Source organism: Pituophis catenifer, unplaced genomic scaffold (assembly GCF_029215685.1).
Source record: "Pituophis catenifer annectens isolate HBS135680 unplaced genomic scaffold, rPitCat1.0.hap2 SCAF_1, whole genome shotgun sequence".
NCBI lineage: Eukaryota > Metazoa > Chordata > Lepidosauria > Squamata > Colubridae > Pituophis > Pituophis catenifer.
Genome location: NW_027256881.1, coordinates 3956864 through 3981406, shown reverse-complemented (window position 1 = coordinate 3981406; position 24543 = coordinate 3956864). Strand labels below are relative to the sequence as shown.

Below are 24543 nucleotides of genomic sequence, written 5' to 3'. Positions count from 1 at the left end.
TGCCTCCCTCCGCTATAAAACCCAGGTTACGGATCGTTTAGGCTCCATGCGGGGTCTTTGCAGCCCATCCGCCGCCGGTGAAGCCATGAAGAGCCTCCGCTGCTTGGCTTTCCTCCTGGGCTACGCCGCCTTTGCAGCCGCAGCCTCGGAAGGTAAGTCTGCCTTTTGCCTGGTTGTGCCAAGATGCTGCGTTTCTCTCTTTTGCAAAGAATTTTTTTTCCTCCTCTCTCCCCTTTTTTTGCAATGCTGCTTTTTCGGAAAGTCGGCCGAAAGCTGGGTGACTAAGCCCACAGGACAGGAAGGGGGGTGGGGTGGGGTGGGGTGGGCAGTGTTTATTTTCAGTGGGGTTTTTTTACGCAGATTCGGACTGAGCTGGTTTGGATGTGGTTTCTCCTGCGTGTGGCTGCGTCCTGGGGCAATCGTTCCTCTGAGCTTCGCCAAAGCTTGGCTGGTGGGATCCTTGACTCCGCGTTGCCAAGTAATCCTGCGATCTCCAGTTTGATTCCCGTCCAGCTGCCGCTGTCATAACCCGTCACCTCGATTCTCTGCGGTTAGCTGTAAGCGCGCAATGCTGTCGCGATGCGCCTTACATCAGATTCTCCCTGGAAAGAGAGAGAGAGAGGGAAAGAGTGTGTGAGAGAGAGGGAGAGAAAGAAAGAAAGAGAAAGAGAAAACAGAGAGAAAGTAAGAGAGAGAAAAGAGAGAGAGAGAAAGAAGAGAGAGACAGAAAGAGAGAAAGAGAGGGAGAAAGAGAAAGAAAGAGAAAAAAGAAAGTAAGAGAGAGAAAGGAGAGAGAGAGAGAACGAGAGAGAAAGAGAGGAAGAATGAGAACAAGAGAAAGAGAAAAATTGAGAGAAAGAGAGAGAAAGAGAGAAAGAAAAAGAGAAAGAGAAAAAAGGGAGAAAGTAAGAGAGAGAAAGAGAAAAAGAGAGAAAGAGAGAGCGGAGAGAGAGAGAAAGAGAGAGGGAGGGAAAGAGAGAGAAAGAGAGGGAAAGAGAGAGAAAGAGAGTGGGAGGGAAAGAGAGAGAAAGAGAGGGAGGAAGAGGGAGGGAGAGAGAGAAAGAGAAAGTAAGAGAGAGAAAAGAGAGAAAGAAAGGAGAAAGAGAGAAAGAAAAAAGAGAGAAAGTAAGAGAGAGAAAAGAGAGAGAGAGAAAGAGAGAAAGAGAGGGAGAAACAGAGAGAAAGAGAAAGAGAAAGAGAGAGAGAGGAAGAGAGAGAGGAAGTGAGAGGAAGAGAGGAAGAGAAAGAGAGAAAGAAAAAAGGGAGAGTAAGGGAGAGAAAGAGAGAGAAAGAGAGAAAGAAAAAAGAGAAAAGGGAGAAAGTAAGAGAGAGAAAGAGAAAAAGAAAGAGAGGGGGAGAGAGAGAAAGAGAGGGAGGGAAAGAGAGAGGGAGGGAGAGGGAGGGAGAGAAAGAGAAAGAGAAAAAGAGAGAAAGTAAGAGAGAGAAAAGAGAGAGAAAGGAGAAAGAGAGAAAGAGAAAAAAGAGAGAAAGTAAGAGAGAGAAAAGAGAGAGAAAGAGAGGGAGAAACAGAGAGAAAGAGAGAGAAAGAGAAAAAAGAAAGTAAGAGAGAGAAAAGAGAGAGAGAGAAAGGAGAGAGAGAGAAAGAAAAAAAGAGATAAAAGGGAGAAAGTAAGAGAGAGAAAGAGAAAAAGAAAGAGAGAGGGGGGGAGAGAGAGAAAGAGAGAGGGAGGGAAAGAGAGAGAGAAAGAGAGAGGCAGAGAGATTGAGACTCAGTGAGACTGAGACTTTGCTAAAAGTTCCCCTTGATATTTCTTTCCAAGTATTTCCCAAAAAAATTCTGGATTTTTTTTTTAAAAAAAAACCTCAATCAATCTCAATCGGAATAGAGCTGAAATGGACCTTAGAGGTCTTCTAGTCCAGCCCCCTGCTCAAGCAGGAGATCCTATACTATTTCAGACAAGTGACTGTCCAGCCTCTTCTTAAAAACCTCCAGGGATGAAGTACCCACAACTTCTAGAGGCAAGTTGTTCCACTGATTAATTGTCCTCACTGTCTGGAAGTTTCTCCTTAGTTCTAGGTTGCTTCTCTCCTTGATGAGTTTCCATCCTTTGCTTCTTGTCCTGCCCTCTGGTGCTTTGAAAAATAGGTTGACCCCCTTCTCTCTGTGGCAGCCCTTCAAATACTGGAACTCTGCCATCGTGTCACCCCTAGCGACACGATAGCAGTATTGATATACCGATTGATATAAACATTGAAACCTAAACAATCATTTTAGCAAGAAAGATGGTTCCAGACAGACTTCTTTTGTGATATGCAAAAAGTCCCAAGTTCAGGGACAGGTTGAAAAACAGCCCCCAAAAAGCAGGTAATGCGGAGGAAGCGAGAGAGGTAGCTCTTCTCTGGAATTAGCTAGAGATGAGCTGGGGGGGGGGCGGGGGGGGAATCAGTTCATCGGACCAAAAACTCACCAGCATTTTCTGTTGTTTGAAATTAAATCAGAGCTGACTGTTTTCCATGTGCTCAGCACTGAAATGAATTCTGCAGAAAAAGGGTGGATAATATGCAAGATTACACCGACTGTCCGTTCCTTCCCCTCCTGAAATATGCATTATAAAATTGAGAGGCGATAGATAAATCAGACCAGACCAATGTTTGAGCATAGCTGGAGTGATTTGCATAAAAGTCTTTTTAATTTGTTTCCTATGCAACGATCCATAGACTGGCCATTATCCAGAGTGCCTCCGTTAACGTAACTGTGTCACTTTATCCATGTTTACTCGCAAGGAAGTTTCATGGTGTGAAATGTACTGGCCTGATTATGTTTGAAGTTTGCAGCCTAAATTCCTGAGAAGTGTGTTTCGATAAAAAAAAAAGCTTATCTTGATATGACAGTATTGTTTAGATAGTTAGAAAAAAGGCTTGGCTTGTTTTCCTTGGATCGAGAAAAGTAGTCTTTGAATAAATAACTAATTTTATCAATAGTAACTTGGCAAAAACACAAAAGTATATTATAAATATCTGTGAATACGTTTAAATTAGAAAAGGAGGACACAAAAATCCGGGCACAGAACTGGAATAGAAATGTTTCTTTCTTATATTACTTAATAGTACAATATCATATACTATGTCATATCTTATTATACTACTTTGAGTCTCCTGCTTGAGTAGGGAAATGGATTAGAAGACCTTCAAGGTCCCTTCCCACTCTGTTATTCTGATATTAATATAATATACTATAATATAGTGTAGTATAGTGTTATATAGTCTTCTCTTCTCTTCCTCTTCCTCTTCCTCTTATTTTCCATTCCATTATTCTCTTCTCTTCTCTTCTCTTCTCTTCTCTTCTCTTCTCTTCTCTTCTCTTCTCTTCTCTTCTCTTCTCTTCTCCTCTTCTCTTCCTCTTCCTCTTCCTCTTCCTCTTCCTATTATTTTCCATTCCATTATTCTCTTCTCTTCTCTTCTCTTCTCTTCTCTTCTCTTCTCTTCTCTTCTCTTCTCTTCTCTTCTCTTCTCTTCATATTATTTCATTCTGTTCTACTCCACTCCACTCCACTCCACTCTAATCCCTAATTAATTTCTTAGCAGATAGCCAATCAATATAGACCCAGTATCACTTTCTTCGTTTGCCTATTTTATTTGCATTCTTGTTTGCTTTTTAATTTTTTTTTTCTAAAGTAGCTCAACAAATTCCAGGAAATAAATGAACAACAACAACAAAAAAAAAAAACATTTCCAATTCAGCATAAAAATGCAAAAGGACAATATGGCAATCAGGACTTGAACTATGCACAACAGTTGTGCTGGTGTCTCTTGCACACTGTATTAAAACTCCTAGGATTGCATATAACATTTGCTGTTGCCTCGAAGACAGTTCAAACGTAGAAAACCAAAATTAAGGAATAATAAGATGTCATATCGTAGTACATCATTGCCTCTGAGTCTCTTGCTGACATTTGTCATGTAAACGCCAATTTGTCATCGGTGTTTAACCATGAGGACTAGTTCATTTTCCAGTGAATGTGAAAGATTAATCTAAGGCTTTCCTGGAGTCCTACCAAGCTTTTCAAACTAACAGAAGACAAGGGGGGGAAAAAAACACCTCATCAACTTTTCCTCTTGGCTTTTAAGCTTTCTAAGGGCTGTAAAAACATTGGAAATGAACCTTGTCATTCAGATATAGAGATCTAAACAAACATTAACCAGCGAAGACAAAAAAGGAAAGATTATTAAAAGCCAGTTAACAACTAAGGACAGGTTCATAAACATGGAGATCAGAAAGTTTCCGCTTTGGAGAAAGACAAAACAACATCCAAATTAAAAATATTTTAAATAATGGCAAAAGTAAGCAACGTTAAATAAAAGTAGCATAGGCCAAAGCTTTCCTTAGTGTAGCATTTTGTTTTCATGGATATTCCTGACAGGCTTAAAGCACTGTTTCTTAACCTTGGCTATATTAAATTATTCTGGGGAATTCTGGGAGTTGAAGTACATGCACTTTAAATCATGTTGACTGAGGAATTTTGGGAGTTGAAGTCCACACAACATAAACCACACTTACATCTATTGTAGCATCCCCATGTGATGCTACAATATGATGCTACATGTGATCAAAATTCAGGTGCTTGGCAACTGACTCGTATTTATGATGGTTGCAATGTCCCGGAGGTCATGTGATCCCCGTCTGACGCATAAAATTAATGGGGAAGCCAGATTCGCTTAGCAACCGGTGTAACTAACTTAACAACGGCAGCGATTCACTTACCAACTGTCTCGCTTAGCAACAGAAAGGCCGTAAAACGAGGCAAAATTCACTTAACGCCTGTCTTGCTTAGCAATAGAAATTTTGGGCTCAATTGTGTCCTAAGTCGAGGACTGCCTCAAAAAGAGACTGCGAACTCCATAGTCTCTCTTTTTTAAAAAAAGATATTTTTTACTAGAAGGCACCAAAACAAACGAAAAAGGAGACAAGCAAAAAAAAGATAAAAGAGTAATACCTATGAATAAACTAATGGCTTAAGAGAATTTATGTTTTTTTGAGTATATTATTAATTGATTATGAATCACTGAATATAGAATAGGAATAGGAATAGGAATAGGAATAGGAATAGAATAGAATAGAATAGAATAGAATAGAATAGAATAGAATAGAATAGAATAGAATAGAATAGAATAGAATAGAATAGAATAGAATTTTTTTATTGGCCAAGTGTGATTGGACACACAAGGAATTTGTCTTCGGTGCATACGCTCTCAGTGTACATAAAAAGAAAAGATATGTTCATCAAGAATCATAAGGTACAACACTTAATGATAGTCATAGGGAACAAATAAGCAATCAAATCATATTAGGAAACAGTCAATATAAATCGTAAGGATACAAGCAACAAAGTTACAACCATACAGTCATAAGTGGAAGGAAATGGGTGGCAGGAACGATGAGAAGATTAATAGTAATGCAGCCTTAGTGAATCGTTTGACAGTGTTGAGGGAATTATTTGTTTAGCAGAGTGATGGCGTTCGGGAAAAAACTGTCCTTGTGTCTAGTTGTTCTGGTGTGCAGTGCTCTATAGCGTTGTTTTGAGGGTAGGAGTTGAAACAGTTTGTGTCGAGGATGTGAGGGGTCTGTAAATATTTTCACAGCCCTCTTTTTGACTCGTGCAGTATACAGGTCCTCAGTGGAAAGTAGGTTGGTAGCAATTGTTTTCTCTTTAATATATATATATATATATATATATATATATATATATATATATATATATATATATATATATATATATATATTAATTTGATTTATATGCCGCCCTTCTCCGGAGACTCAGGGCGGCTTACAATGTGTTAAGCAATAGCCTTCATACTTTTGTATATTTATACAAAGTCAGTTTATTGCCCCCACAAACTGGGTCCCCAATTTACCTACCTTAGAAAGGATGGAAGGCTGAGTCAACCTTGAGCCTGGTGAGATTCGAATTTATGGTAATTGCAGACAGCTGGTGTTAATCACAATGCTATCAGTCTGCTGAGCCACCAGGCCCGTTGCTTAAATATTGCTTAAAAAGAGTGAAAAGCGCTCTTAGCAAAGCATAAATCGCAGGAACCAGGATTAACATGTAACATACAAAATATGGGAGACCGCAAAAGAACCACTCTCTGCTCAAGAGATCGTAATTCAACAAAATACAAAGCATCTGTACACACCCTCGGCTATAGTCTTGATCTTAAATGAGGGCAACACCGGCCCTAACCCTCTTGGGAATTGCATTGAATATCTCTTGTCTCTCAGGAAGTCTTGAAAGTCCATTTCCGTTTATCAAACTGAGTTGGAGCAGCAGCTAAAAATACGGGAGAAATTTTTGGCCTGGAACTCATCCCAGCCTCTTAGCTTTTATTCAAAGCACATGAGCCTTTCTTGTCCCTTTGCCTGTGTCTCTGTAATGACTCAGGAATTATATATCCCAGAACTGCCTTTCGTTTTATATTTGGGAGATTTTCATCTAAATTCTTTCCCCCAATTCTTCAGCAACCTGCTTCCTCGTCTCCATAACCCTGGAAGGTAATCTTGACAACCTAAGATCACTTTAGAATTAGAATAACAGAGTTGGAAGGGACCTTGGAGGTCTTCTAGTCCAACCCCCTGCTTAGGCAGGAAACCCTACACCACTTCAGACAAATGGTTATCCAATCTCTTCTTAAAAATTTCCAGTGTTGGAGTATTTACAACTTCTGCAGGGAAGTTGTTCCACTGATTAATTGTTCTCACTGTCAGGAAATTTCTCCTTAGTTCTAGGTTGCTTCTCTCCTTGATGAGTTTCCACCTGTTGCTTCTTGTCCTGCCTTCAGGCGCTTTGGAGAATAGTTTGACTCCCTCTTCTTTGAGGAAGCCCCTGAGATATTGGAACTCTGCTATCATGTCTCTCCTAGTTCTTCTTTTCATTAAACTAGACATACCCAGTTCCTGCAACCCAGGGGTGGGTTCTACTTACCTTTACTACCGGTTTGCAACGGGGCCGCATGCGCAGAAGCATTTTGATGACGTCGGGGTCAGTGGGCGGAGCCTCCTGCCGGTTTTACTACCAGTTCTATAGAACCGGTGCGAACCGCGGGCAACCTACCACTGCTGAAACCGTTCTTCATATGTTTTAGCCTCCAGTCCCCTAATCCTCTTTGTTGCTCTTCTCTGCACTCTTTCTAGAGTTTTAACATCTTTTTTACATCGTGGTGACCAAAACTGGATCCATTATTCCAAGTGTGGCCTTACCAAGGCATTATAAAGTGGTAGTAACACTTCCCCCTGATCTTAATTCTATCCCTCTGTTTATGCCCTTTAAAAGGTATGGATTTCAACTTACTGAAATAATGAGAATTTCCCACTATTCTGATTGTATACTTATTTTCATCTACAATACAAATACTGATAAATGCCTTGTCAGTGTATTCACGACTGGAGGAGACATGGTAACAAGGGCAGCCAATGAATAGGGCTTAGTAACAAGGTCAGCCAATGGGAGGTGAGACAGCAAGGAGCCTGGGCTGTGCTTAGCTCTGAGTGCTGTGCTGAGAACTGAAACTGAAACTAGACTGCTGAATTGAAACTGAAACTGTTCTCTCCTCTGCCTGTGTTTTGCCTGTAACTACTACCACGTTGGAAAATCTGTTTTTGGTATTGTATATTTATTTTATGTATTATATTATATATAAAGAAAAGTTAATGAATCCTGCTGAATCAGTTACCTGTGTGCTCTTTCTGGATGTGATTGCAAACTCTGACATGCCCTAAATGCAATTCCAAAACAATTGGAGCATCACTTGAATGCCATCGGCATTGACAAAAATCACCATCCGTCAATTGTAAAAGGCAGCTTTACTATGAACAGCTTACAACCTGCGACAAAATCTTTAACACATCAAACAACAACATCTGCCTATCTCAGGTCCTTCAGAAGGACTTGCTAGGTGGATAAAAATGCCAAATCCAGACTAAACATCTGGCTGATTGTGTAACCAACCATAAAGATAATAAAATATGCTACCCAATTCCCAATAACTGTTGGAAGACCCCAAATTCCCAGGGATAAATCATGAAATCTATGAACACAACTTCCACTACTTTTTCCTTCACAAGAACCCTGCAAAGTTGGTTGAGGGGGAGATGAGTGATCCATGATTCCTCCAGAAAAAGTTTTGATCCTTATCTGGAAGCCTTCAATGGAAATCACCCATCATATCTGAACCCAGATCTTCTTCATCCCTCAATCCAAATTATGAGGTACTCACAATTTTGACATATATTCCCCTCTACATCCTCAATACAGAGGATGGTTGAGCAGTCCAGAGGTGGTATTCAGGCGGTTTGGACCGGTTCAAGCGAATCGGTAGTGGCGATCTGCCCACCTGCCGGGCGCAATCCCATCCTATATCGCTGTGTTTTTTTACGCTGCACCAGTGGTGGGTTGCTACCAGTTCGCCTCGGATCAGGCGAACTGGTAGCGGCAGCGGTGGGAGGCTCCGCCCACCCGCCCCGACGTCTCTGTGCATGCGCAGAAGCTTCTACACATGCGCAGAAGTGTTGCGAGCGCCTGCGCGCCTGTAAGCAAATGGGTAGTGAACAAAATTGAAACCCACTACTGTGCGGCACGCATGCGTGGACGGTGCGTGCGAGCGAATTGCCGTGTTGTTTGACATCGCACGCATGCACAGCTCACATTTCCGGTGCTGGGCGAACCGGTAGTTACAGTATGTGAAACCCACCTCTGGAGCACTCTGCCCATTCTCAGGCTCTACATTCGTATGAAAACCAGGATGGTAGGTTGAGCTCTGACCTCAGTATCTATCTACTTACGAGAGAGAGAGAGAGAGAGAGATCAAACTTCTTCTCAATCCAAGAAAAAGAAGCAACGGATGGAAACGAATCAAGGAGAGAAGCAACCTGGAACTAAGGAGGAATTTCCTGACAGTGAGAACAACTGATCTGTGGAACTACCTGCCTCCGGAAGTTCTGGGTGCTCCAACACTGGACATTTTAAAGAAGAGGTTGCACCGCCATTTGCCTGGAATGGCATAGGGTTTCCTGCCTGAGCAGTGGGTTGGACCAGAAGACTGCCAAAAACTCTATTTTTCTGTTATTCACCCCTGGCCAAGGATGTTGGACTACAACTCCCATTGTTCCTAGCCTATCTTGACCAGAAGTGAAGTCCAGAATGTTTGGTGGCCTTCAGGTGCAGATGGGACTGATTCAGCCTACGGCATTCAGTTTTGGTCGCCACAATGTAAAAAAGATGTGGAGACTCTAGAAAGAGTGCAGAGAAGAGCAACAAAGAGGATTAGGGGATTGGAGGCTAAAACATATGAAGAACGGTTGCCGGAACTGGGTATGTCTAGTTTAATGAAAAGAAGGACTAGGGGAGACATGATATCAGTCTTCCAGTATCTCAGAGGCTTCCACAAAGAAGAGGGAGTCAAGCTATCCAAGCACCTGAGGGCAGGACAAGAAGCAATGGGTGGAAACCAGTGGTGGGTTCCTCCCGGTTCGGTCCGGTTCGACCGAGCCGGTAGCGGTGACGATATGAAATTAAAATCAAATTAAAAAAAAAACACCTCTAAATGCTGCTTAATCATCTTGAGGATCTTGTAATGGGGCTTGTGATGGGTCAGGTGTGGGTCACATCAGGCGAGGGTCTTGTGATGGGACTGGTGATGGGGAGGTCATGTCAGCTGAGGGTCATTGGGAGGTGAACCGCTGGTGGGGTGGGGAGCTTGCAGAAGTTGGTGGAGGGTCGGTGCCGTCCAGTGGTGGGTTCCTCCCGGTTCAGTCCGGTTCGGCCGAGCCGGTAGCGGTGACGATATGACGTCACCGAACCGGTTCTCCCCCCCCCGCCCCTCCACCCACCCACGTTATTCTTACCTTTTATTTGGTCCCACCCCCAATCTATTGCTGCCTCCTGAGTCCCAGCTGATGACTAGAGGGAAAAAAACTGTTGAAACTCTTGCCGCGGGGCTTCAAAGGGCCGTCCTACAGCTGATCAGTGTTAAAAGCAAACAAACTAGTCGGGTCATAAGTGCGAGGACTGGTCGTAAGTGCGAGGACCTTCCAGAAATGACTCTGACCAGCTAGCCACGCCCACCTAATCACATGACCTCCAAGCCACACCCACAAAATAAGCCATGCCCACAGAACCGGTAGTAAAAAAATTTAGAACCCACCCCTGGTGGAAACTAATCAAGGAGAGAAGCAACCTAGAACTAAGGAGAAATTTCCTGACAGCGAGAACAATGAATCAGTGGAACAACTTGCCTGCAGAAGTTGTGAATCCTCCAACACTGGAAGTTTTTAAGAAGAAATTGGACAACCATTTGCCTGAAGTGGTGTAGGGTTTCCTGCCTAAGCAGGGGGTTGGACTAGAAGACCTCTAAGGTCCCTTCCAACTCCATTATTCTATTCGATTCTAAGACAGAGGAAAGAACTATGGGAGCCTTGAAAATTATCTAACCAGGTTGCGGGTGCAAAGGTTGTCCTCTCTTCTCATGGTGTTTACATGCTGCATTTAGTAATTTGAGTTAATGAGTGAGTGGGGGGGGGTTGCCCCTCCCATCAACCTTTCCCCTATGCTGTACCAAGCACAACTTTGTGTTCTGGTTTGAATCTTTCCGTGAATAAGCAGGTGCTTCCAGCACAGGGCTGAGCTTGGTCACCACGACATAAAAAAAAAAAAGATGTTGAGACGCTAGAAACAGTGCAGAGAAGAGCAACAAAGATGATTAGGGGACTGCAGGCTAAAATATATAAAGAACAGTTGCAGGAAATGGCTATGTCTAATTTAATGAAAAGAAGGACTAGTTGTTGTTGTTAGTTGCGAAGTTGTGTCCGACCCATCGCGACCCCATGGACAACGTTCCTCCAGGCCTTCCTGTCCTCTACCATCCTCTGGAGTCCATTTAAGCTCACGCCGACTGCTTCAGTGACTCCATCCAGCCACCTCCTTCTCTGCCGTCCCCTTCTTCTTTTGCCCTCCATCGTTCCCAGCATTAGGCTCTTCTCCAGTGAGTCCTTCCTTCTCATTCGGTGGCCAAAGTATTTGAGTTTCATCTTCAGGATCTGGCCTTCGAAAGAGCAGTCAGGGTTGATCTCCTCTAGGACCGACCAGTTTGATTGCCTTGCAGTCCAAGGAGCCTGAGTGGCATAGGAGGCTAATGCCTCCTACTAAGGCAGCATTTAACATCCAGCTGCCTGCAATTACTGCGAGTTCAATTCTCACCAGGCTCTAGGTCGACTCAGCCTTCCATCCTTTCTAAGGTGGGTAAAATGAGGACCCGGTTTGTGGGGGGCAATAAGCTGGCTTTGTATAAAATATACAAAAGTATGAAGGCTATTGCTTAACGCATTGTAAGCCATCCCTGAGTCTCCGGAGAAGGGCGGCATATAAAAATAAAAATAAATAAATAAATAAAAACTCGCAGGAGTCTTCTCCAGCACCAGAGTTCAAAGGCCTCCATTCTTTGGAACAATGTTCCAATATGTTCCAATATCTCAGGGGCTGCCCCAAAGAAGAGGGGGTCAACCTGTTCTCCAAAGCACCTGAAGGCAGGACAAGAAGCAACGGATGGAAACTAATCAAGGATTGAAGCAACCTAGAACTAAGGAGAAATTTCTTAACAGTGAGAACAATCGGACAGTAGTGGGTTTCAATTTTTTTTACTACCGGTTCTGTGGGTGTGGCTTGGTGGGCAAGGTGGGCGTGGCTTGATGGGCGTGACATGGGAAAGGTACTGTAAAATCTCTATTCCCACCCCACTCCAGGGGAAGGATACTGTAAAATCTCCATTCCCTCCCCAACTCAAAGGAAGGTTACTGCAAAATCCCCATGTGCCATGTAATCAAAGGTGTTGGATACCACCTTTAAAGTGCTCCATGGCATAGGACCTGGGTATTGGCGGGACCGCCTTCTGCCGCCAATAGCCTCCCACCGACCAGTACGCTCCCACAGAGAGGGACTCCTCAGGGTGCCGTCAGCCAGGCAATGTCGGCTGGCGACCCCCAGGGGGAGGGCCTTCTCTGTGGCAGCTCCCGCCCTCTGGAACGATTTGCCCCCGGAGATACGAAGGATATCGGATCTCCGGGTCTTTCCCCGTGCCCTGAAAACTTTTCTTTTCCATCAAGCAGGGCTGGCGTGAACCCCCCCCTTTTTTTAGTTTTTTAGCTTTTTAGCTTTTAATCTGTCAATGGGTTTTAATTCGAATTGTTTTAAATTTGGGGCAAAGTATGTAATTCTTTTAATAATTTAAAATTTTGTCTTGGTATGTGTTTTAGTTCTGGCTGTCCACTAGGAGAAGGGCGGTATACAAATTGAATTAAATAAATAAATAAATAAATAAATAAATAAATAAATAGATAGATAGATAGATAGATAGATAGATAGATAGATAGATAGATAGATAGATAGATAGATAAATAGATAAATAAATAAATAAATGTCCTCCCAATCAGCTGGGACTCGGGAGGCAGAGAATAGATGGGGGCGGGACCAGTCAGAATTTTTACTACCGGTTCTCCGAACTACTCAAAATTTCTGCTACCAGTTCTCCAGAACTGGTCAGAACCTGCTGAAATCCATCTCTGAATTGGACCCTATACCATTCTGGAGAAATGACTGTCCCATCTTTTCTTGAAAACCTCCAGTGTTAAGAGTACCCACAACTTCTGGAGGCAAACCGTTCCACCGATTAATTGCTCTCACTGTCAGGAAATTCCTCCTTATTTCTAGGTTGTTCCTCTCCTTGATTAGTTCCCATCCGTTGCTTCTTGTCCTGTCTTCCGGTCCTGTCTTTGGAGAATTAGTTGAGCCCTTCTTCTCTGTCCCTCAAAAATATTGGAAGACTGCTATCATGTCACCCTGTAAACCTTCTCTTTGTTAGACTAGACCCATGATGGTGAACCTATGGCACGCGTGCCACAGGTGGCACACGGAGCCATATCTGCAGGCACGCGAGCCGTTGCCCTAGCTCAGCTCCAGTCAGCTGATTTTTGGCTGCCCCTCCCCTCCCAGGAGTTTCCACGCAGCCTGTTTTGGATGCCAGGTAAGTACTGGGCTCACATGGAGGCTCTGGGAGGGCATTTTCGGCCTCCCAGGGGGGAGAATTTTTGCCCTCCCCAGGCTCCACGAAAGCCTCTGGAGCCTGGGGAGGGTAAAAATGAGCCTGCCAGGCCCACCGGAAGTTGGGAAATGAGCCGTTTCCAGCCTCCGGAGGGCCTCTGGGGGGGCGGGGGAGGCTGTTTTTGCCCTCCCCATGCTCCAGAGGCTTTCTTGGAGCCTGGGGAGGGCGAAAAACAGGCCTTCCAGGCCCACCGGAAGTCGGAAAATGAGCCGTTTCCGACCTCTGGAAGCTTCAGGGAGGCCTGTTAGGCCCAAAATGGAGCACGAGGGGGCATTGAATTACACATGTGGGCACGTGGGCATGCAACCCCCTGCACTCCCCCCGCTTTTGGCACGCGACGGCAAAAAGGTTAGCCATCACTGGACTAGACAAACTCAATTCCTGCAACTGTACTTCCTATGTTTTAGCCTCCAATTTGGGAAAAACTCTTTGTGCAAGCAAATTAAAAAGACTTTCTGGGCTTTTATACAAATCTCACAGTTGGAAGATTCCTTCTGATTTCCAAGTTGGACCTCTCTCCAGTGATCTTCCACCTGTTAATTCTTCTCCATCCCTCGGGTGCTTTGGAGAATAGGTTGACCTCCTCTTCTTTGTGGCAGTGCCTCAAATATTGAAGACTGCCTATCATTTTTCTCTTCGTTAGACTAAACATAGCCAATTCCCTACGTCGTTCATCGTACATTTTAGTCTCCAGACTCCTTATCATCTTTGTTTCTCTTCTCTATATTCTTTCTGGAGTCTCAACATCTTTTTTTTTTTTGTATAGTCTTGGCTTCTTAGAAAGAGAAACAAGCAAGCCCAAGAGCAAACAAAGCTTATCAGAATTTGCTGCAAGATCTCGCTTGTCGCATTGCCAGTCCCAAGTAGAAGGAAACGCCAAATGAGCCAGGAAGCAGGACATTAATACGTTTAATTCCACATGGTGCAGCTAACTTGGGACGCCAGTGTCCTAAATTCCTGCAACTTCCGAAAGTTGGAGTCTCAAGACAATTAGGGCACTCCACCAGCAATTCCATCAACAGGCGCATTGACTACAACCAACCTATGAATCCCTCGGAATCAGGGGTGGGCTTCAAAAATTTTAGCAAGGGGTTCTCTGCCTGGTTGCTGGGTGGGCGTGGCCATGGTGGGTGTGGCCTAGCTGGCCTCCTGCACCACGGGAGGGGGGGTGGCATCCGGGCTCCAGAGGCTTTCTTCGAGCCTCCAGGAAGGCGAAAATGGCCTCCCCAGACTCCGGAGGCCCTCTGGAGGCCGGAAACGGGCCCGTTTCTAGCCTTCCCGAACTTCCAGTTGGCCCGTTTTTTGCCCTCCCGAAGCCTCTGTGTGTGCCCTGCACTTACCTGTATCCAAAATGGGCCACGTGGGGACTCCTGGGAGGGGAGGGCAGGGCCAGCCAGGAGTGGGATTTGGGGGTTGTCCGAACTGCACAGATTCTTAGCTAGAGGTTCTTCCGAACTCCTAGCAGCTCACCCGTGCTCAGAATCCAAATCAACCACACAGCCAACGGGAGACACACCAACCCTCAACCAACCAACTCACCCCACCCCACCCCCCCACATTATTCTTACCTTTTATTTGGTCCCACCCCCAATCTATTGCTGCCTCCTGAGTCCCAGCTGATGACTAGAGGGAAAAAAACTGTTTAAACTCTTGCCGTGGGGCTTCAAAGGGCCGCCCTACAGCTGATCAGTGTTAAAAGCAAACAAATGAGTCGGGTCGTAAGTGCGAGGACCTTCCAGAAATGACTCTGACCAGCTAGCCACGCCCACCCAGCCACATGACCTCCAAGCTACACCCACATAATAAGCCACGCCCACAGAACCGGTAGTAAAAAAATTTAGAACCCACCCCTGAAACCAAGCCACAAGCTTGGTGGAGAACGGGCCTTCTCCCCTACATCCATTTGTTTAGTGACCGTTGGAAGTGACAACGGCACTAAAAGAAATGTCTTACAATCATCAACAGACACACTGACCTACAACCAGCCTACGGACCTCTCAGAATCCAAATCAACCACAGAGCTAACCAGAGACGGCACCCACCCTCCACCAACCTCCGCAAGCCCCCCACCCCACCAGCGGTTCACCTCCCAATGACCCTCACCTGACATGACCTTCCCATCACCAGTCCCATCACAAGACCCTCGCCTGATGTGACTCACACCTGACCCATCACAAGCCCCATTACAAGACCCTCAAGATGATTAAGCAGCATTTAGAGGTTTTTGGTTTTTTTAAATTTTATTTATATGCCGCCCTTCTCCGGAGACTCAGGGAGGCTTACAATGCGTTAAGCAATAGCCTTCATACTTTTGTATATTTATACAAAGTCAGCTTATTGCCCCCACAAACTGGGTCCTCAATTTACCTACCTTAGAAAGGATGGAAGGCTGAGTCAACCTTGAGCCTGGTGAGATTCGAACTTACTAATTGCAGACAGCTGGAGTTAAATTACAACGCATTAGTCTCCTGAGCTATCCAGGCTCCTTAAAACCAGAAATATTTTTGTTAGGTATAATACCAGAAAGTTAGGACAAAGGGACTATATATTTAATGTTACATGTATTGACAGCAGCGAGAATTTTATTTGCACAATATTGGAAAAACGGGAACATCCCATCAGATGAAAATATAATTCGGAAAATATTGGATTGTGCAGAGATGGATAGATTGACATTGAAAATAAAAGATAAAGGAGATGCAGAGTATTATTTAACGTGGAATACGTTTTATCAATAGTTAGAGATAAGAGGTAGAAATTAAATGAAGAAAGAGCATTGTTATGTTCAAGGGAAATGTGAATATTTTTTATAACTATAAGTATGCTAATATAATCAATGGGATTATAAATAAACTAATATAATTATAAATACGGTTAGAATTATTCTGTTGTATTATCCCTTTTACTATCAGTATATATCAGTGATGAAATCTAAAATTTGTTACTACCGGTTCTGTGGGCGTGGCTTGGTGGGGAGGTGTAATGTGACTGGGTGGGGGTGGCCAATTTTTTATTTTTTTTTTACTTTTAAAACCATTTTTTCTACAACCTCTTCAGTGAAGAGGTTGTAAAAAAATGCTTTCAAAAGGCTCTGAGTTGCCAGCTGAGTTGCCTGATCGACAGAGGCATTTAAAAGAAAAATGACTCTGACGATCCAAGCTGAGTTGCCTGATCGTCAGAGACATTTAAAAGAAAAATGCCTCTGACGATCCCAGCTGAGTTGCCTGATCGTCAGAGACATTTAAAAGAAAAATGCCTCTGACGATCCAAGCTTAGTTGCCTGATCGTCAGAGGCATTTAAAAGAAAAATGCCTCTGACGATCCCAGCTGAGTTGCCTGATCGTCAGAGACATTTAAAAGAAAATTGCCTCTGACGATCCCAGCTGAGTTGCCTGATCGTCAGAGGCATTTAAAAGAAAAAAAGCCTCTGATGATCGCGTGGCTCAGCTGGGCATGGGGGGAGGGAGCAGGGATTTTTGCTACTGGTTCTCCGAACCACCCGCCCTCATCGCTACCGGATCGTGCGATCCAGTCCGAACTGGGAGCATTTCACCCCTGGTACTATATGTTACTTTTTCTTTTTTTTTCTTTTGTAAAATAGTATGCCCAGACAATACATTGCATTCAAAATACTTATCTATAAATTAATTAAAAACTTGACTAAAAAACAAAAAAGACCCTCACGACACACCCACACCCCACCCATCACAAGATCTACTGACAACACAAAGCCCTTATAAACAGAAGAACACTGACATCCCTTCAACTCCCCTGAAGGTGTTACTTAGCCTGGTAATGAAACGTTCGAACCCACAAGCTCGGAGAACGAACTTTCACCCTTACAACCGTGGGTTTAACGACCATTCAACAGCACTGAAAAAAGTGATTTATGACCCTTTTTCAGAGGACCGTTGCAGCATCCTCTTGATCGTGCGATCCAAATTCAGAGGCTTGGCAACGGATTCACATTTATGACGGTTGCAATGACCTTCTGACAAGCAAAAGTCAATGGGGAAGCCAGATTCGCTTAACAACCGTATGGCTAACTTAACCCCTGCAGCGATTCCCTTAACCTTTTTTTAGCTTTTTAAATTGTCCATGGGTTTTAGTTTGAATGTTTTAAATTTTTGGGCCAAAGTCATATAATTCTTTTAAAAATTTTAAAATTTTGTCTTGGTATGTGTTTTAGTTCTGGCTGTGCACCGCCCCGAGTCCACTAGGAGAAGGGCAGTATACAAATTGAATAAAATAAATAAATAAATAAATAAATAAATAAATAAATAAATAAATAAATAAATAAATAAATAAATAAATAAAATAACCACTGTGGCCAGAAAGGTCATAAAAGGGGGCAAAACCAGGAGTGAAATCCAGCAAGTTCTGACAGGTTCTGGAGAACCGGTAGCGGAAATTTTGAGTAGTTCGGAGAAGCGGCAAATACCACCTCTGGCTGGCCGCAGAGTGGGGTGGGAGATTTTGCAATATCCTTCCCCCAGGAGGGGAGGGAATGGAGATTTTGCAGTATCCTTCCCCTGCCACACCCTCCAAGCCACAGCCACAGAACCAGTAGGGAAAAATTTTGGATTTCACCCCTGGGCAAAACTCACTTTAACGACTGTCTTGCTTAGCAGACAGAATTTTGGGGGTCAGTTGGGGTCGAGGGCTACCTGTACAGGCGCACACACGTTCAATCGGATTTGTATGCGTGTGAAACCCCACGTGCAGACTTACACGTCCACGGAGTTGGCTGCCAAAAAAACAACCGAAGTTTATTTCATTTTGTAATGTGACCTTGCAATGGGACAGCCAACTCCAGCCCAGCTGTGCTTAGACGCTGCAAGGAGGTTCAGTTAAAATACAGGACAAGATTGATTGCCTTAGCAGGTTACCGGCGTAAACAGAGCCCAGGTTTCTCCACCTTTCCTGAGGCGTCATTTGTTTGTTAAGGACACCCCATTGTGGAGTACAAAGTACATCCCACATTCGGCACGCAGCTTCTCCCCCCCCCTCCCACCTCTAGCAGATGTGCACGTGGGGCATTCCTCATTTCTTAAGCAGCAACCAGGGGTCTACAGCTGAATTTAGGGGCCAGGAGGCTAAAACATATAAAGAACGGTTGCTGGAATTGAGGATGTCTAGTTCAGGAATCAGCAACTCGTGGCTCTGGAGCCGCATGTGGCTCTTTCATCCCTCTGCTGTGGCTCCCGGTCACCAGTCGGCTCCACAATTGATAGGGCTTTCGGCAGTGGTGGGTTCCTCCCGGTTCGGTCCGGTTCGGCCGAGCCGGTAGCGGTGACGATATGATGTCACCGAACCGGTTCTCCCCCCCCCACTGCCCTCCCACCCCCCCCACGTTATTCTTACCTTTTATTTGGCCCCACCCCCAATCTATTGCTGCCTCCTGAGTCCCAGCTGATGACTAGAGGGGAAAAAAACTGTTTAAACTCTTGCTGCGGGGCTTCAAAGGGCTGCCCTACAGCTGATCAGTGTTAAAAGCAAACAAATGAGTCAGGTCGTAAGTGCGAGGAGTGGTCGTAAGTGTGAGGACCTTCCAGAAAATGACTCTGACCAGCTAGCCACGCCCACCTAGTCAAATGACCTCCAAGCCACACCCACAAAATGAGCCACGCCCACCGAACCGGTAATAAAAAAATTTAGAACCCACCCCTGGCTTTTGGTTAGGACGGGTAGAGGAAAAAGGACATCAGCTAGGAGGAGACTCTATGGTGGGGGAACTGAACTTCCGGTGGGCTCCAGAATTGAATGGGGGGCTTCCGGTTAGGACCTTTGTGGCTCTTTGAGTGTTTAAGGTTGCCGACCCCTGGTCTAGTTTAATGAAAAGAAGGACTCGGGGCAGTCTTGGGTTGCTACCGGTTCGCCCTGGTTCGGGCGAACCGGTAGTAGCAGCGGTGGGAGGCTCCGCCCACCCACTCGGATGTCATCAAATATGCTCTGCATGCACAAGCAAAACAGTAGCAAAGGTAAGTGAAACCCACCACTGCCTAGGGGGGACATGTTAGCAGTCTTCCAATATTTGAGGGACTGCCACAAAGAAGAGGGGGATCAACTTATTTTCCAAAGCACCAGAAGGCAGGACAAGAATAGCACTAGCACTTCGATTTATATACCGCTTCACAGTGCTCTACAGCCCTCTCTAAGCGGTTTACAGAGTCAGCCTCTTGCCCCCAACAATCTGGGTCCTCATTTTACCCACTTCGGAAGAATGGAAGGTTGACTCAATTTTGAGTCTGGTGAGAATCGAACGGCCAAACTGCTGGCAACCGGCAGTCAGCAGAAGTAGCCTGCAGTACTGCACTCTAACCACTGTGCCACCACGGCTCTTCAGCTGATGGAAACTTACCAAGGAGAGAAGCAATCTAGAACTAAGGAGAAATTAGAACAATTAATCGGTGGAACCACTTGCCTCCAGAAGTTGTGCGTTCTTCTTTAAGAAGAAATTGGACAACCATTTTTTGTCTGAAATGATATAGGGCTGTGATGGCGAACTTATGGTGCGCGTGCCACAGGTGGCACGTGGAGCCATATATTTCGGCACACGAGTATTGCCCTAACTCAGCTCTAGCGTGCGTGTGTGTGCGCACGCGTTGGCCAGCTGATTTTCAGGTCTTCTGGGCCCACCGGATGTCAGGAAATGGGCCGTTTCCAGCCTACGGAGGGTCTCCGGGGGGATAGTGGAGGCCATTTTCACCCTCCCTGGGCTCTAAAAAAGCCTCTGGAGCCTGGGGAGGGTGAAAAACGGGCCTTCCAGGCCCACCGGATGTCAGGAAATGGGTTGTTTCCGGTCTCCGGAGGATCTCCGGGGGGGGGGGATGATAGGGGAGGCTGTTTCCACCCTCCCCAGGCTCCAAAAAAGCCTCTGGAGCCTGGGGAGGACTAAAAACGGGCCTACCGTCTTTTTGCCATTGTGTGCCAAAAGTGTATGCATGGGGGGCAGGGCATGGGGGGCATTGAATTATGGGTGTGGGCATGCACACGCACGACCCCACCCGCGCTTCCCCGCTTTTGGCACGCGACGGCAAAAAGGTTAGCCATCACTCATATAGGGTCTCCAGCTAAACATGCAGCCATCCTTTAGAGCCGATAATCTAGCACAGAAGTCTGGCATTAGGCTATTGCAACTTGCATTATTAAGCACTTAAAAACCCAAGTTTTGTTTTTTGATAGAGTTTTATAAATGACCTTTTTCCTCCTCTAGCCTTATGCCAAATCCCTGATAGAATCGCACGTGGGCTTTGTGCCTAATTTAAATAACATCCCTCCTTGCATTGTGTTCTCCAGAAGGAACCTAGGAAGAAAAGGTTATTCTAGGAAATGGCCTGTTGTGGGGGGGGGGGGCAGGATAGGGACTCTAGCTGCAATTCCCTCAAGGTTAATAGGAGGAAGGAAACGGGGGGGGGGGAGGGAACTCCCTAGAGGCCCTTAGATATTCTTGGGGAATCAGAAGTTGTATGATGACTTCCACAGAAAAGCCACCAAATGGCTGATATATAAATATTTAACGGCCGTTCGGAAAGCCCTTATCTCAAAGCCCAAATTGTAATCAAACTCAGGAAAAAGTCTGCAAAACTGGGACGTGTAGGGATTCAAGTATGGGAAGATACACAGTTGAAGCGGTGTTGGCCAAGCTTGGCAACTGGAAGAGGTTGAAGAGGTGTCTAGTCTAACGAAGAGAAGGACTCGGGGTTGACGTGATAGCAGTATCTTCCAATACTTTAGGGGCTGTCACAGAGAAGTGGGGAGGGGGTGTCTACCTACTCTCCAAAACATCTGCGTGGCAGGGCAAGAAGCGATGGGTAGAAGATCATTGAAGAGAGAAGCAACCTAGAACTAAGGAGAAATTTCCCGACAGTGGGAACAATTAACCAGTGGAACAACTTGCCTCCAGAAGTTATGAGAGCTCTATCACTGGAAGCTTTTAAGAAGGGATTGGACAACTATTTGAATAGAAAAGAAGAAGAAGAAGGAGAAGGAGAAGGAGAAGGAGAAGGAGAAGAAGAAGAAGAAGAAGAAGAAGAAGAAGAAGAAGAAGAAGAAGAAGAAGAAGAAGAAGAAGAAGAAGAAGAAGAAGAAGAAGAAGAAGAAGAAGAAGAGGAGGAGGAGGAGGAGGAGGAGGAGGAGGAGGAGGAGGAGGAGGAGGAGGAGGAGGAGGAGGAGGAGGAGGAGGAGGAGGAGGAGGAGGAGGAGAAGGTGGAGGAAGAAGAAGAAAAGAAAAGAATTAGAATTAGAGTAGAGTAGAACAGAACAGAACAGAACAGAACAGAACAGAACAGAACAGTTGGAAGGGACCTTGGAGTCCCTATTAATTTTGTAATAATCAAGATGTTATCTACAGTTATTCCTCAATCCATGTTATTCAATGCAACCAATAGTAGAGAATATGGGGAGCTCAGAGTTGAACTTTTGGGGTCCTGGGTGCTCCCTGAGCTCGGGGGTTTCTTGAAAGAAAACCACCCAGTTCAGAGACCACCAAGGACCCTGCTATTCCATGTAACAGAGTAACAGAGTTGGAGGGGACCTTGGAGGTCTTGTAGTCCAATCCCCTGCCTAGGCAGGAGACCCTACGCCACTTCAGACAAAGGGTTATCCAACATCTTCTTCAGAACTTCCAGTTTTTAAGCCGGAGTCTTTCCCACCGACTCCGTGAAATGGTCCCGCTCCTGTTTAGCTAGAATAACAGAGTTGGAAGGGACCTTGTAGGTCATCTAGTCCAACCCCCCGCCCAAGCAGGAGACCCTACACCATTTCTGACAGAGGGCAGTCCAGTCTCTTCACGAAAGCCTCCAGCGATGAAGCTTCCACAACTTCTGAAGGCATCTTCTGTTCCATCGGTTGATTGTTTCTCACTGTCAAAAAAATTCCTCCTTATTTCTAGGTTGAATCTCTCCTCGATCGGTTTCCATCCATTGTTCTTCATCTGGCCTTTTGGGTGATTTTTTTTTAAAAAAATCCATCTGAGCCGATGGCTGGTGGCCAAAGACTCCTCTCGGTTTGGCCTGGCCCAGTGAAAGCATCCCTTATCCTGTTCGCTCAACAAGCCAGCCCAGACGTCTCATTACTCCACTTGATCTTCCATTGTTACCACATTCATGTGAAAGCACTGGCAGGGACACACACCTCTTGGGGGTGGGAATGGGGAAGGCAGGGCAGTTTCCTTGCATTGTTGCAGTCCGACAACAAAGAACAGATAGTCCAACTCAAAAAATGGAGCTTGCAGGTGGGAACCCATCCCTTTGTGCTTGCTCTCAATGACCTTGGGGGTTAGTCTGTGGCAGGGGTGAAATGTAAAATTTGTGGGCATGGCTTGGTGGTGGTGGGGGTAATGTGATTGGGTGGGCGTGGCCAACTTATTTTTTTTTAACTTTTCAAAGCATTTTTTCTAATGCTTTGAAAAGCCTCTGCCGATCAGGCAACTCAGCTGGGATCGTCAGAGACTTTTCAAAGCATTTTTTTTACCACCTCTTCAGCCAAGAAGTTGCAGAAAAAATGCTTTGAAAAGCCTCTGCCGATCAGGCAACTCAGCTGGGATCGTCAGAGACTTTTCAAAGCATTTTTTTACCACCTCTTCAGCCAAGAAGTTTCAGAAAAAATGCTTTTCAAAGCCTCTGACGATCCCAGCTGAGCCCTGTGATCATCAGAGGCTTTTTTTTTTTTTTACTTTTAAAAGCATTTTTTCGTCGGAAGAGGTTGTAGAAAAAATGCTTTTAAAAGTTTAAAAGAAAAAGCCTCTGATGATCGTGGGGCTCAGCTGGGCATGGGGGGGAAGGGGGGGCAGGGATTTTTGCTACCGGTTCTCCGAACCACCCGCCGCCATCGCTACCGGATCAGGTGATCCGGTCCGAACCGGGAGCATTTCACCCCTGGTCTGTGGTCGTAACTCGAGGACTACAGGTAATCCTCCACTTACAACCATTCGTTTAATGACCAAAGTTACAATGGCACTGTGAAAAGTGACTTGTTTCGTGACTTGTTTTGAATTTCGTTAATATAAATGGTGACCGTTGATAAAGATTATCAGGTGCAAATAGAAATATATATATTATTTACACAACAAGGTGGATCAATGGTTCAACCGATTGCTTTATTCAAAGAGGAAAATATATTTAATTAGGTTTTTTTTTTTTTTATTTGGATATCATTTCTGGATTTTGTGCTTGGGAGGGGAAAAAAATGAAATGTTGACTTTGGTTTTGCCGATGAGATAAGATTTGTTGTTATAGAAATGGCCCAGCTATATACTGATATGTAAAAATAAAAAACTTGAGGTTTCAATCTTGTTATCTTGCACTCTGCTAAAAAGAGTTGGAAGTCAAAAGCAAAAGTTTTTTGCTTTTTTTCCCTTGGACCTTTTCTTTTCTTTCCCCCACTCTTTTTCCTTCCCTTAATTTCCTATTTTTCTTTTTCTTTGAATTTATGCATTGATAAAACTTATACATTGATATTTGTCTGAAATAGTATTGGTCAGTGATGACAAACCTTTTCCGACCGAATGCCCAATGGGCCTGAACCCCCAAAATGCAATGTGCGCACACTCGCACATGCGCCCCGCCCAGAGGTGGATTTCAGCAGGTTCTGACCAGTTCTGGAGAACCGGTAGCGGAAATTTTGAGTAGTTCGGAGAACCGGTAGTAAATATTCTGACTGGCCCTGCCCCCATCTATTCTCTGCCTCCCAAGTCCCAGCTGATCAGGAGGAAATGGGGATTTTGCAGTTACCTTCCCCTGAATTAGGGAGGGAATGGAGATTTTACAGTATCCTTCCCCTGCCACACCCACCAAGCCACACCCACCAAGCCATGCCCACAGAACCGGTAGTAAAAATTTTTGAAACCCACCACTGGCCCCACCCCCTGCACATGGGGCCCCTGCACGCTCCCCCCATATGCGTTCACGCCCCCCAGGCCACGCCCCATGCACTCCCCACGTCCCCCCCCCACATGCGCGGCAGAGACCCGAAGACCAGCTGGCCAGGATGAGGCACACGCACCAGTGGTGGGTTCATCCCTGTTCGTTCCGGTTCGGCCGAGCCGGTAGCAGTGACGATATGACATCACCGAACCGGTTCTCCCCTCCCCGCCCTCCCACCCCCCCACCCCCCCCCACGTTATTCTTACCTTTTATTTGGTCCCACCCCCAATCTATTGCTGCCTCCTGAGTCCCAGCTGATGACTAGAGGGAAAAAAACTGTTTAAACTCTTGCCGCGGGGCTTCAAAGGGCCGTCCTACAGCTGATCAGTGTTAAAAGCAAACAAATGAGTCGGGTCGTAAGTGCGAGGACTGGTCGTACGTGCGAGGACCTTCCAGAAATGACTCTCACCAGCTAGCCACGCTCACCTAGCACATGACCTCCAAGCCACACCCACAAAATAAGCCACGCCCACAGAACCGGTAGTAAAAAAAATTAGAACCCACCCCTGAC

General features: G+C 45.2%; 1 protein-coding gene across 1 annotated transcript in view; it reads left to right on the top strand.

Annotated features, from left to right (window-relative positions):
* The first annotated feature begins 2 nt into the window (after positions 1 to 2).
* Positions 3 to 24543, top strand: part of CA4 (carbonic anhydrase 4) — a 58796-nt gene continuing 34255 nt past the window's right edge. The window contains exon 1 of the mRNA XM_070932008.1: positions 3 to 152. Within this exon, the coding sequence (XP_070788109.1) occupies positions 47 to 152 (106 nt within the window). The 5' untranslated portion in view covers positions 3 to 46. The remainder of the gene's footprint in view (positions 153 to 24543) is intronic.